The sequence below is a fragment of the Sparus aurata genome, chromosome 3, assembly GCF_900880675.1.
Source record: "Sparus aurata chromosome 3, fSpaAur1.1, whole genome shotgun sequence".
Classification (NCBI taxonomy): Eukaryota; Metazoa; Chordata; class Actinopteri; order Spariformes; family Sparidae; genus Sparus; species Sparus aurata.
Genome location: NC_044189.1, coordinates 27,360,372 through 27,375,107, shown reverse-complemented (window position 1 = coordinate 27,375,107; position 14,736 = coordinate 27,360,372). Strand labels below are relative to the sequence as shown.

The window sequence follows — 14,736 nt, the reverse complement described above, 5'->3', positions numbered from 1 at the left end:
GACTTAGCTATCTCATAATTATGACTTAGCTAAGTCATAATTATGAGATACTATCTCATAATTATGACTTAGTATCTCATAATTATGACTTAGTATCTCATAATTATGACTTAGTATCTCATAATTATGACTTAGTATATCATAATAATGACTTATCTATCGCATAATTATGACTTGGCTATCTCATAATTTTGACTTAGTATCTCATAATTTTGACTTAGTATCTCAAAATTTTGACTTAGCTATCTCATAATTTTGACTTAGTATCTCATAATTATGACTTAGTATCTCATAATTTTGACTTAGCTATCTCATAATTATGACTTAGTATCTCATAATTTTGACTTAGTATCTCATAATAATGACTTAGTATCTCATAATTATGACTTAGCTATCTCATAATTTTGACTTAGTATCTCATAATTTTGACTTAGTATCTCATAATTATGACTTAGTATCTCATAATTTTTTTTTTTTAAGTGGCGGAAATGGGCTTCCATACATATGTGTCTCGCCTGCCAGTTTATAACAGTTATTATCGATTGCAGACCGGAAAAAGAATGGAATTGAGCATTTCTAACTGCACTCGGTAATCGACTCGTCAGGGGGGGTCTTACTCAATGTCAAGGTGTGTTTGACCATGGATTGAATTAACACCGGAATATCCCTTTAATGTTAGAATAAAAACTTGTTTCATACAATTAATCCTGCAGTTCTTACCATTAAATGTACAGTGTGTTGTTCACATGACCCATTACCCGACCCATGTTCTATTGTTTCCATATATTCTCAGTAAGGGCTTGCAGACATGGCTGTTGTGAAAGGGCATTAGGCATTAGGGCTCCCTCACTTAGCTTTATGCCAGTGACCCATACCTGGATACGTGCCGGAACATGGATGGATGAATCGATGGAAGAAGCCTTTTAATCATGCACCATTTTGACCTCTTGTTTCAAATATAGCTGCACATGCCATACATTGTACTCTTAAGCTTGATGTTCGTAGTTAACAAATTAGTAAGTGCGACCTTTAGACCTTTTATTTGCATTTTTGTTTCACCTAAAGGTATTTGAGGTTGTCTCCTTATATGGCTCCATAAACTTTCAGTTACAGTACAGTTGTAAAAGGAAATACATAAGACCCAGCACCTCTATGCCCACATTAGACACCCTTTTTTGACATTTGCTAATTGTGCTGTAAAAAAATATGTTAAGTTGCCTACAGGTGTACTGTGTTCTATTTGGAACTAGCAGGTCCCATTGCCAATAAAATATAATTTGGTATTGGATCAGTGCATAGACTTTTGCCAATACCAACTCCAACGCTTTAGGTATTTCTGATAATGGCATTGGTAGAGGAGCAACCCTGCCTATTGAACCAGTTAAAGCGTGCGGTTTTGGATTTACTGTGATAACAGTGCTGTGAGGTGAAATGTAGCCTACTGTGTGTGTCCTTTACTTTTGGGATCATTCAGTATTTTCAGGGCTACTCTACAATGAAACAGTGGCTCACCTTTGTACAGTTGGGTCAGTAGAGATAATGAACAACCCCAGATTATGTAACATGTCCTTTTCAAAGTGGACTTTTTCTGAGCATCCACTGAGGATTGCAGCAAAAAAGGCTGCAGGTCATTATGCCACAGTAACATCCAGCTTTACCAAGAAGAACACACTCTACCCAGTGTGTGCTCCTGTTACCCAACAGTTCCACTGAATCCTTGAAGTAGAATTCTACGTGTTCATCTGACAAATGGTCAAAGCCACAACACTGCCATTGTTCATTGAAATAAGAAGCAGGTGCATGTTGTGACATGTTGAGTCACACTTTGGAAATGAGCCAGCAGGCACAATAGAAGCACTTCTCAGCACAGTATGTTTTGTTTGTAGATGGCTTTTCTCTCCCTCCCTCGCCCTCCGCATGCATACTGTACTCTCCCTCAAAGGTTAATAGACACAGGTTTGGTGCTCTAGGCCCTACTCATCTCACCCATTATTCCAAATGTCAGCTGTGTAAATGATCAGCGGTGAGCTTATCATCACATATTATCTGGGTAATTGCTCTCTGACAGCCTTATTTGCTTTGATGCAGCATTGAAAACATTGATAGTCTACCCTGTGATCAGTTTAATGTTACCATTAGAGTCGGGTTGCAGAAAACATGCTCTCTGTGAACCTTTGACATCTGAGTGAATGCATTAGATAAATGAAATTTAATTTGTAGATAGTTTCATTGCCACCATTTGCACATTACGAAGCTGTAAACTGTGAAAATCAATGCCATATCTTGTGCCAGATTGAATTCTTAGCAACAAACTCATCTTACACACATTGTGACATTTTTCTTTATATTTCATATTTAGAGCTCCTTTTTGTGGCTAACCATATTGCTCATCTACTACCAAAGCCTTAAAGACCGTTTTAATGATATTCCCTACTTTACCTTTGCTGTTTCTGACGTCTGTAATATGAGGAGCATGGATCCACACATCTAGTTTACACTACATAAGCAGCGTTCACATATTAACAATTTTTCTCTCACAAACAAAGTCAGTGTGGCTCTTTAATCTTCTTTTTCATGAATAAAACTAAAAGATAAGCATCTGTATTGTGATGTAGCTAGATTTGATTACTTGCCTGTTAGAAAAATATTTCTTCTACAGTGCTTATTTTTATGAATCTCATCATTCAGATAAAATTCAAGATATTTTTATAATATTTCTGGATTCAGTTCATCATGTTTTCTTTAAAACTAAGTCACTGTTATAAGCAAAAAGAACACAAGATGATATGATTGTCACATTAATATTGTCTCGTTGCAAAACGTATCCATTGAGGGTCTGCTGGAAAAAGACTTGCCAGTGCTTTAAGTCTCAAAGGATGTGGGTTTGCACTTAAAGGTGTTTGACTGTCAGCACGTGTTAAGCACTTAAAGGAGTGAGAGTCATGTCAAAAGGATCCGTAGAGGCAGGAGAATAGGCCCAGAAAGCAAAGCAGTATCAGTTGTCACAAAGTACTGTATTATTAATTGTCACTATACAACTGACTTTACAGGCTCTGACCCTGAATTTTTCAAAACAGATATTCTGCAACCACATTTAATTTATACATTGCACCCTTCTGTAACCCTACTTTCGTGTCATCTTTGACTATAACTTCAACTGAGATACAGGCATGAAAGTTATTCTTTATTAATAACCTGGAACATTTTATTCAAATTTTGAGGTCAATTTATTTTTCTTTTTGCGACACAGAGGAAAAGCAGAATGAAATGAAAATTTAATCTGGGTAAATGTAAACGGCAGCAAAAATAGTGATGATAACATAGGTAACATTGACGGCAAGTTGAACTTTAGGTTAATACTGTCCATCAACTTTGACTGTGTTTAAGCACCAAGCATCAATAATGTAAACACAGAGTCCAAGTCTCCTGGTCCTGCGTTCTATTGACACAGACCACAGTCCCCCTGTCAAGTGCAGCAGGTCTCTGTAAAGATGTGGACACATCAGTCTCAGATTCTCCATTGCTTAGACAGCCTAAATCCTATTTGGCCATTTCATTTTCCTGCGACCAGACATTAGCCAGGAGCACCCTTTAATTCATGCTGGATTAGCATGACTCTTATCCAAACTAACTTCCCTCCTTCCTGCAGCAGTCCGGCTGGTCTGGCTGAGCAGCTGAAAGATGCTGTTGGCAGATATCTTATCAATGTTGGCTGCTCTTAATCCAAAACCCACACTTTCTTGTCTAATGCTGATGAATGTATTTTTGAATGTATGATGTTGAGATATTTTACAAAACAAGGGAAAACTTTGACCTGCTGGTGATGTTAGAGGAGAAGTCAGGGGATAACTGAGGTCATTAAGATGCATCCTCAGCAACCATAATTTACAACATTTTCATCAAACCATCAAGTTGTTATAAGAAATTAAGTCTGGACAAAAGTGGTCTGCCAATTCTAATACTTATACTTATTATACTTTATATGCGTCAATACTCTCCGTGCTGTTGTCTTTCTTTAACTCTACCCACCCTTCCCTGCAACGTCGTGGCGAGGCCAGTGTGGAGGGAGTCCTCAACCAGCTGGTCCTGGAGCACCTACAGCTTGCTCCCTTGCAGTGGGGTGAGTCTCTTATGCGTGTGGTTCGTGTGTGTGCATGTGTGTCAAATCATGAGTTGTGATCACACACTTCCCCTATACTCATGATTGAAAGTTTGTGAACTTTTTCTGTTAAGTATGAAGAAAATGAAACGGGAAAAAAAGTTAAACTCATTTTTTTTCTGCATACTTTTATATGATTGTCCTTAGACCTCCTGTTTTCTATGATTATATTTGTCTGCCAGTCACAATTATCTATGTGGTTCCATAGCTATCTCTTTAACTGTCAGTGCATATACCTCAAGAACTGGTCTCAAGCCATGTTTTTTATTTGTGTTCTTAATGGGCTACAGGCTATTTTGGAGAAGTATAGACAGCAGCTTGGGAAACATGTGAATCACCGGGGACGCACATAATTTGTAGGAGCACTCTTCGTTCGCACCATCTGTGATCATCCTCTGAAATCACTTTTGATTTACTGTGGATGTTTGTTTTCTGAGGATCCCGGTCTCTCTTTGGGCACTGCCAGCATTTTGATTAGTCAGCTGGGGCTGTCCTGCTTTTGCAAAGAGAAAGCAATCTGCAAAATGAAGTGAAGGCAGATCAAGCATGGAAATGTAAGAACCTATTGAGACAGAAATGGTGTGGGGGGGTGGGGGGACAAGGCACATACTTCAATGGATTTGCTCTTCTTCAGATATTTTTGCCATTTGACATGTACTCCGTTCTGTGAGGAAACATTCCCATCAGTTAAAAGCTGTTATGAAGATGTTGGAGATGCACCTTTCTTTCATCTGATATTCCACACTTTGTGTGTAATCTCAGACAAAAGTGCAGACAATTGCAGGTTGTCTTATTTTTTTTCTCATGTCTCCATTTCTGTGGGTAGTCTTGTTGTTCCAGCCCAGCTCATTGCAAGCCTTGCTGATTATGAGCCAGATAATTTGCCAGAGCCCATTAGGATGCCTTTATCAGGGTTGCAAAGACTATCACAGGCTCAATTATGGGTATAGTTCAAGCATTTCCCCAGTGTCTAAAATCGTTAGTCCAAATGGATGCTTTTAATACTGTTAGCTCTCTGTGAGCCTCACACTTACACAGATACTGTAGATGAATACAACTTGCTTGTTAAAAACGTATCTGACGTATTTAATTGCTGTGTGTGTGCCCATACCTTTTTGTTGTGTTGTTGTCTTTTCCAGTTGCCATGTTAAGGATTGAGACTGTGTATACTTTTGTTTGTTTCCCTTTAATCACATAGTTTAAAATGACATATACAACTTTTTTAAAACTCACCACTGCTCATAATTCTGGTTCTTTTTCTTTGAAATTGTTAATCATTCAGCCTCTTACCATTGTGACAAAGGATTTCAGCTAGTTTAATAGAAAGGAGAAGCTGGTTCAGTCTTTTGCAGATCGCATTATGACAGTTTGTAAACTATTTCTTTTTTTTATTCATTTACAGGAACTTTAAACTCCTCCATGAGGCAGTATATTCTATTTCAAAATGTTCTTCAATTAAAATCTCAACTCCTAAGTAAAAAATAAACTCCCATTTTTTGCCTGGAACACATTACTTAATAGGTTGCAACGATTGTTCCTGTTTGGTCTCATCAGTAAAAAATCATTGAGAAATTTCCATCTCTCTCTTCAGTTTTAAAAACAAAGACACTGTCACACCTACTTTATTTGCCTACGATATACAAATCCAGTAATGGATTTGCGTGCTCTGCCATCTGGCTTTGCCGCCAATACTGCGGTGGCAGTTCGGTGTGTACTGCTGCCTTCTGACAGTGACAGCAGCACAGGGAGATGGATTAAGGTACCGTTTGTGGATGGTGACCTTAACATCATTCAGGTTTTACATATTAGACATTGGTTATAGCAATAGCCTAAATAAAGGATTGAGAAATGGAGACAATACTTAACCATTCAACACATTTCAAATGATGTAGTCAAGATTTGTGTCATATACCAGGATTACTGCAGCAGCCACTGTATAGTCATGTAAGAGCTGCATTTAATCATTACAGACAAGTTACAATAATATTATTTTTTGTGTTTCTTTTAATACGTATTCAAGACTATTTTGTGAAAGGCCTGGCAACATAATGGCAATTAGACCTTCCTGACAGGTTACCAAATTTGCTGGAAAAAAAAACATGATTATCAATTATGAATATGGTCATAATTATAATATTCTTGATCCTCTTCTGGCAAACATGTCAGTCTTCTAGATGCCCGGTGAGTCTATGTAAAGTATAGGGTCTCAGAAAGGGGCATTCTTCATGAGACCTTGTTTCCCAAAGCGACGTTCTACTTTTACTAAAGGTAAAAGTAGAACATTTTTCACTTCTTGGGACACCTTACATTTGATCATGCGTAATGTAGGAAGACAACACCGCTGTGATGATGACTTTATTTTATGCCACTTTTTACCTTGGCAGTAGTATCTCAGTCTGTAGAGACTTGGCTTGGGGACCGGAGGGTCAAGTCCAGCTAGAGACCACAATATGGAAGTGGACTGGTTGCTGAAGAGTTACCGGTTCACTGCCTGGGTTGCTGCCGAGGTGCCCTTTAAGCAAGGCACTGAAACCCCCATGTGCTCTCCTGGCTCCTGAAATGGCAGCCCACTGCTCTTCGTTTGAGATTTGTGCTATTGTGTTTTAGACCTAGTAATATCTTTGATGAGTTCAAAAGTTAACTACTCATCTGGAGCCGTAGTCAGTCAGGGGGTCATTACGCCCCAGTGCCACCCATTGTAGCATTTTGACATTTTTCTAAGGGTGGAGAGTATTGTATTTCTGTCACAATATTTTGAGCAGTAGAGCAGTGTCTGCATCCCTCGACCGCTTGCCTGTAAACTAGGCAGAGTGACATGAACATGCACACAGAACTCTGCCAAGATAAATTATTGAAGGAGCTCCACATTGCCTTACTGTGTGAGTGTTTTCAAGATCACACATGGTGTGAAAGTCTCCTCCACTAGCAGCACACAAGTACATGTTGTGGGTATGCTTTTGTATGAGTGTGTTACTCCTGGTTTGTAGAAGGCACAAGTCCACATGTGTGATTGGCTCTGTTGATGGTTCCTCAGTTAATCCAAGAAGTGCTTCAGTGCCACTCGACGGTTAACATCAAGCTGCCAAGTACACAGTAAAAGTCTTGAGGACCATCATTCTGTAGCTTTTCTTCTGCTGTCTTGCTTCTCTCCACGTACTCATTTAAAGAAAATTGTAATCGCTTCCACTTCTGCTCTCACTCAGAGTACTTGAGCACGTGGCACCCTCCTTCACTTGTGGCCGAAGAAGCATACATGTAACTGAGGTAATCCAAGCGTAGTTCATGTCAGTACAGGAACAGCTGTCACATGTCGTCACACCTCATCTGGATGGCCAGATGGTGGAAAACACTAATACAAAATAATCATCCATGGTCAGGTATAAAGAAGACTCATTCTAAAGTAACAGAAACACAACAGTTTTTAGATTCTGGTAATAATACAGGAATACAATGAAAATGTGATTATGATTATGATATTTAATTTCTGAGTTCAGCCAGATGTCGTCATGAGAAACTTGATGCCTCTTTATTATTTGCTACCACAGAAATCCATAAATATTTGATCATACAGGTTCCAGTAAATGGAGAACGTGGAAACTGCCAGAATCTGTTTCATGGCATCGTGTTTGTTTACAAGCTCATTATTATTATTGAATAGGGAGCAAACAGAGGCCAATAGTAAATGATTCCACCTCTGGGCAAATTGGACCCCGCTGCAATAATGTAAGATCATGTATGATAAAATTCACTACATAATTACAAATGAACAATGCAAGTATGTTTTTGTTTAATTAGGGGATACATCCTTTTCGTTTCTGCTGAATTTCATTCTTGAGTTCAGAGGACTGCTGTAATTCAAAGAGTGGGCTAGAATTTAAAGCGGATTACTTTTATGTTAATGTGGTAAGCTTGTTTGAATCAAACGAAAAAGAAAATGCACACACATTTTTCCATAAACACAAACATAGATGAGTGGTCTGCTTTTTCCTCTCTCTCTTTTTTCTTTAATCTGTCTAGAAAACATATCTCTTATAGTGTTTCTTCCATGAATATGTAGACTGCTTGAACATTATTTTCTGCCTGTGTCTGCTTGATTTCACAGAGGTTACAATTTTTCAAAAAGCCTTTTTCTGGAATGAAATTAATATTATGATCATCAACTGTGACTGCAATATATAAGGCACATTTGCAGCTTAATTACTTTATTGAAAGGTTTTAAAGACCAGGAACAAGATTGTAAATAAGAGCATTTAGGCCTAAAACTCTGGCAATTTGCATTAATATAACTTTGGATTGCTGTGTGTGAGTGTAGATTGCTACTGAGTTTCTGTTTCTTTTCATGGTCATATAATTTTCTGCTCCAGCAGTTAAATTCTGTCTGGAAGCCGTTCTGTCATTCTGTAGAGGGACTCCACTAAACTGTAGATGTTGCCTGTGGATTTGGTAGCGCTGTTGAAAAGGGTAGACAGCTTTACAAACAGTCTAAATGTCAGCACAGCAGCCTTGGAGATTCCCAACTATTGTTTTTCAGAAGGTTACTGGCTGACTGGGTTAATTATCTGTGACAAAATTGAATTGCACTCCCAAAAAACTATAAAGGGTACTCGTCATCCTCAAAATTGAAGAACTCAGATGGAAGAAGTCTGATGAGGTGCTATGGGATGGAACACAATAAATTAGGTTGATATCAGCTCTTGTTTTTCCACAGGAAATGTTTGACACTCTTCCAAGCCAACCATATTGTTACTAATTTCCTCAATAATGGAGTACCAACTTGACAATACATTAGGGACAATAAGGAGTCAGACAAAGATAGCTACAGCACAGAGTAAAGTGAGCAGCTGTTTGCGGTTACTCTGGTGATATACTGCCCCCTCATTGTCTGGAGGGACCAACTCAGGTGGCCGATTTTGTACAACTTGCACCTTTTACGTAAACAGGGTTACTGAATTTGATATTATCAAAGTGAAAAATTAGGTCTAAGAAGGTGCCGACAGATTAAATGCCCAATTTTGTTCAAACCAACTTTTACATATTATACATTTTACAAGTACTATAATTAAAGGTACGTGTTTTTTTTAGTATTTATTTTTTATTTTATTTTATTTAGCAAATACGATATATAATAACGTTATATTTTATTTGAATATGTTTGACACATTTACACAGTTTTGTTTCATTTATTTATTGGAAAGAAAAAGAAAGACACTATTTGGTATTTCGCATTAGTAGATTTAAACACAATTTGCCATTTTTTAGTAGTTTGACAATCCACAATACTATATATTTTAGTAAATGATTGTTGATATGTCATTGTAAGGTTTCATTGGATTCCTCGATTTATACTGGCTACATTTAGATACCTTTTCATAAATGTATCATATATCACAATATGTTACCTTTATTTAACCGGGAAGTCTCTTTAGGTCTCAAACGTCCATATCAGAGTAACCCCGTTGGTGGAAATTACCACTCACCTCCACAGTGGTTATAATGCCAGAACAGGTGGTGTCATTTGTTTGTTTTTTTTGCAGCCTGGCATTATGTAAATAGCCCCATTGATTACAGCTCCTCAGCTGTCAATTTGATTAAAGCCAAAGTGGTGCACCTCGTGATAGTAGTCGCTGTGTCAACTTAATGGAGTGTTGCTAAATACACAGTCACCTGGCCAATTAGACGTAGCTCTCTGAGGGGTTGACACCGTCATAGTAGGTTATGATAGTGTGCTAAAGGAGAGCATGAGGTCTGCATCAAACAGGAAGCACCCTGACACTTTCAAGATAAGATTAAACAGGGTAAGATTTTTAATGATCCCTGTGGGGGAAATTGAGTTCTTGTAACAGCAAACAGTTGTAGTTACTGTAAGTAAACTTGACTGTGTGTTAGATAAAGTTAATAGCTGCACACTTAAAGCCAGACTATAATATATTGGAAGACATAAAGTATAATGTAACATGGCAGTATAGAATATGTAAAGACAGATTTAACAGAACATTTTTTATGTTTTTAATGTAATAACAGTAAAAATTATATGAATTTATATCAAATTACCAACAAATGTTATGCTAATAATGAGTATTTTTAGGTAATTGGACAATCAGTATCAAAGCACCAACAAGCACTTGTATTGAACTGTATTGGCTACTGTAGAAGCAATGTTTGAGCAACTGTGGACAGGCTTTGATTTTTAGTATTGTCTGTTGAGTGCTGTAACCAAGCAGTGAGATGGAAAACAGCTAACCTGATTGTGGACTTTGCACCCATTCCCCACCCTCTCCCACCATAAGTCTGCCACTAGGAACCCATCTCAGTGGAATACAAATTCACCCATGAATGGAAAGACAAATGTTTAGCCTAGGAGTGAGATGGAAAGAGAAGGGTGGGGGGGCTCGCTGTAAAAGGCGGAGAGATAATTTAATAAGACAGCGCTTCTGAACCAGCTCACACCGTCACATTTGTGAGCATTCCCTGCATACACACACAGATGGACATTTGGAGCAGTCACAGGCAGTGGCTTTTCAACACACACGGGACGCCTCATGGAATAATATGCCTTTAAGCTTTCGTCAGGTGCCCAGTTGCTATGAGTGCTGCTAGTTTGATAAATGGTGCTGCCAAACAGCCCTGACCCACCTAACACTGAAATCCTGTTTTGGTGATGATGATTAGAACTACTGACCTGAGGGAGAGGATGGGAATGAATACATGCATGGCTGGAAGAAAAGAGAAGTGTTTAACTGCACCTGTAACTGGTGATATGTCATATCTGAGAGCATCTATCAGCTCCACACTCCTCTGCAGTTATCTGCACAGCAGTGATAGGGCCTGTGGGAGATGGTGGTAAGCCTTTATAAAGCTCAACTTAGTGTGGGATGACATCAGTCCAGGCTGCCACTGAGCCCTGGGGACGGCAAGCTCGTCCATCAGCTGCAAACGTACCGTATGTTTTATTATAGATATCCTCAGATAATAATATATTTGAGCCTTGTGATACCGTAGACAAAGAGCCTGTATTGCTGCAATGACAAGTTCAACAATCAATTGGGAGAGAATTAGTTGGTAAATATTATAATAAATGATTCGTTTTATAAATCATTTTTCAAGTCAAAATGTCAAACATTTGCTGGTTTCAGTTTCCTAAATGGAAGGATTTTGTGCTTTTGTTCTGAATGAGGAGTCTTTAAGTTTTCTACTGTCAACTGTCAACAAGAAGCCAGAGAAACAAGAAAGGTTAGATTATGGATGGATGGATGGAATTTGGCAGTATATTGATGTTTTACCGATGCAACATTTCTTCTTTTTGTTTCCTAAAAGAACATTAACTCTTAACAAGCTACCAGCATATTTTTTGTTGATTTTATATAACATCAACATTAGACATTACTGAAGCTATTTAGTAGATTTCTTATATTGATACGTTTAATATCGCAACATGATTATTCATATGCTTAATTGATTAAAAGAGAACTCCACCATTTATACACATCAAAGTCTGTTTTCCCTTGTATTAATCCTTTTGTGACTCCACAGAGGAGCTGTGCCAAATCTTATAATCTGACAGACTTCCTCAAATGATGTCACTTGACAAAATGTATATGTTCCACAAAAGCTAAGGCTTATCTTTCGGATGGTGTTGGGTAATTGTATAATAACGACGTTGGTCTATATTTTGTGGAGTACTTAGATTCCAACAATGTTCAAACCCAGAGAAATTTGTAATTTTATTCATGTTAACAGTGCATGTCGTATGGTCACCTGTCGTTCTAACTTCAGACAGAGAGCCAGTGAGTGAGGAGGAAGATCAGCAAATGTGTCCTTAGGCAATGTAAATAAACCTTCAATCCACAACCTCAGTTGTGAACATCTCCATCACAAGTCAGATCACGGTGGTTGTTTAACAGTGAAGATAAGAATGTGTGTAGAGCACATAGACTGGTTTATAGGCAAGTGCTGAATGTTTACTCAATGCTGTATTGTCACCAAAGAGCTAGGTGGTGAGACCCAATGCTGGAACGTATATAAATAACATGCCCATGAGTTTGTCAGTACAGTAGTTACCTAGCAGACTGAAAATTGAGCAACAAGCATCAGAGCATCTTCCTGTAGCTCAGCAGAGGACAGTGCGGTGGTGTTTCTAGTCCATTCAGTGTTAATTTCACGCTACGTTGGTTACCTAATTTGTGAGGGGTGATGCTGGAAAGTAAATAAACAATGTTCCCCCTCTTTTACTCTCTATGACAACGAGCTTATCATACTCATTAATGCTAAACATTAACAGTGAAATATTGCTAAAGATGACATGTATTGATGAGCAAGAAAAAAGCTTCTCTGATTGAAGTTAGCTTCATTGAAATAATGGTTTTGAACTGGAACAAGGCTGCTGCATGAATGTCACAGCCAGCTTGATGGAGAACGAGTGGTTTAGTAGAAAAAGTAGTGGTGGGATGTAACAAATTACATTGACTCAAGTACTGTCCCTAAGAAGAATTTACAGGCATTTCCTGCTACTTTTCCACCACACTCCACGTGAGAGGGACAGCTTTACAGCTATAGTTGGTAGTTAAATTACAGATCAACATTTTATACCTACAATATAAGATCAGTTCAAATTAACTCCACATTTTTCAGAATTGATGCACAATTCACAAAGAAAAGGTCTGTTGTCACTAAAGCTCAGACATTCATTATTTCTGCTGCCTTATCAGCAGTCGGTGGTTTTTCACCTCTTAAATCTGTCTCAGAAATCCCATATCAGTCAGGCTCTGTGTGTTTAATCCTACATTAAAATGCTGATATGGGACGCTGTCCAGTGTTTTGCAGAATCGGCCAATATCAATGCTCTATTTGTGCTTGTATTTTTCCATTTCCGCCAGTTCACAAACACACAATACCCCCCCCCCCCCTATTTTTCCTAAAATTTGTGGCGGGTGCTGCCCATTAAGCTGACTGATGGGCACTCGGAGGAGCACTGGGTAGGCAGAGGATGATATATCTGCTTGTTTTTCAGCACCGTCTCCCAGACTCTGTCAGTCAGCCATCCAAAAGGTCTCCTATTGAAGGCAGTAGAAAGCCAGAGTGAGATTGGAAAGCGACACAAACCTTTTCGGGATGCTCACTGTGTCCCCAGGGCCAGTGTGTGTGATTTACACAGCAGTGCTGACTCAGATGAGCTAAGATGGGTGTGTGTAGACAGAGACAAAGATACTCAAACAGGTGATAAGTGCGCAGTGATGAGGCAGCAGAGTCTTCAGATTCTTCTTCTTCTCAGGAAGACTGAGGAGATGAACTGCAAGGAGCTGTCAATTGTTTTTCAACCAGCTTATTAACCCATTATGAATGTAAGTAATGAGTGATTCTACACATCGTGCCATGCAGGATTATCATAACACAGGTCTGTTTAACAAAACTGTGAATACATTTTTTACCACATTAAGGGAGCAAGCATGAAAGGACCATTTGTTCTACTTTGGCTGGAATCACCAGTCTTATCCTATCACCCTGCTAGCTTTAATGTGGAAATGAGAGCAAAGAGTACAACAGCCCACCCTATCTAGCCCCCCCCCCCCCCCCCCCCCCCCCCCCCCGGCCCTGTGTGGATCCAGAGTTAGCACATTTAACAGGCTTGGAGCGTCTGTTTATGGGACATTTATCATGGCTACAGAACAATCGGGGCTGTCAGTGCGTCAGTTTGGGTGAGCTGTGGAAATGAATCAAAACTCCTCCAGCCCGCCACAGATAGCACACCACACACTCGCCCATCCATTGAGACTGGTGGGGGGGGACAAAGATGAAAATAACAGAAACTTGAGTAGAGAGAGTAATTGCAGTTACAGGAAATGTACAAGTTAAAGTTGTGGGGACTGGATTGTGGAGAGATCTTTGTTATGCCAGTGATAAATGTGCAAATAAAACATAAACTCTGGTTGCGTATGCCAAAAAGGATTATGTGCCATGTAATTCTGCACTACATATACACCTCTACCTTCTCATCTCCTTAGTTTGTCTACTTTTATTTTTTCTTTCCAGTGTGTTTTACTGTTGACCTTATTTTGTTACTCAGAACCATCTAAAAAAGGTGCCACTACAAACTTTTGGGAAAGGGTAGGTACTTTCAAGAAATAGTCGCTGTCTTTCACAAGCTCCCTTCAGCCAATCAGATCAACAGTAGGAAAGCATTACTGACAGCGGACCAAGTGTGTAAATCCAACCCTTACCCCGAAGCCAGTTCAGAGAAGACCAAAAGAAACTTCTGTCTTCTGTTCCGATACAACTGAAGATAAGGCAATAGCTCTGCTGACCTTTTGAAGAATCGCCATTTTTGTATACAGACAGTCACTTCTGTGGCTGATCCTCTTACCTAATCACACATGTAGTCGCTAGAAGTTCCTTATATGACGCTGCTTGGTTCAGCTACTGCGTTCAGCCATAAGCACATACGTAGCTTGACGCCTGGCAAAATAGATTTGCAAAAATCACACGATCAAGTGAGATTGCAAATCCAGCTGCCTCTGAAGCTAGTTTTACTGTGAGGCATCAGCATCCATTTGGTTACCTTGTTCATTCTGAGAACCAATGCT

The 14,736-nt window shown here is 39.0% G+C and overlaps 1 protein-coding gene across 2 annotated transcripts in view; it reads left to right on the top strand.

Annotated features, from left to right (window-relative positions):
- trappc9 (trafficking protein particle complex subunit 9) overlaps window positions 1-14,736 on the top strand; it is a 257,722-nt gene that overhangs the window by 170,818 nt on the left and 72,168 nt on the right. For both annotated transcript variants that reach the window (XM_030412357.1, XM_030412356.1), the window contains one exon: window positions 4,030-4,120. In XM_030412357.1, the coding sequence (XP_030268217.1) occupies window positions 4,030-4,120 (91 nt within the window). The remainder of the gene's footprint in view (window positions 1-4,029; window positions 4,121-14,736) is intronic.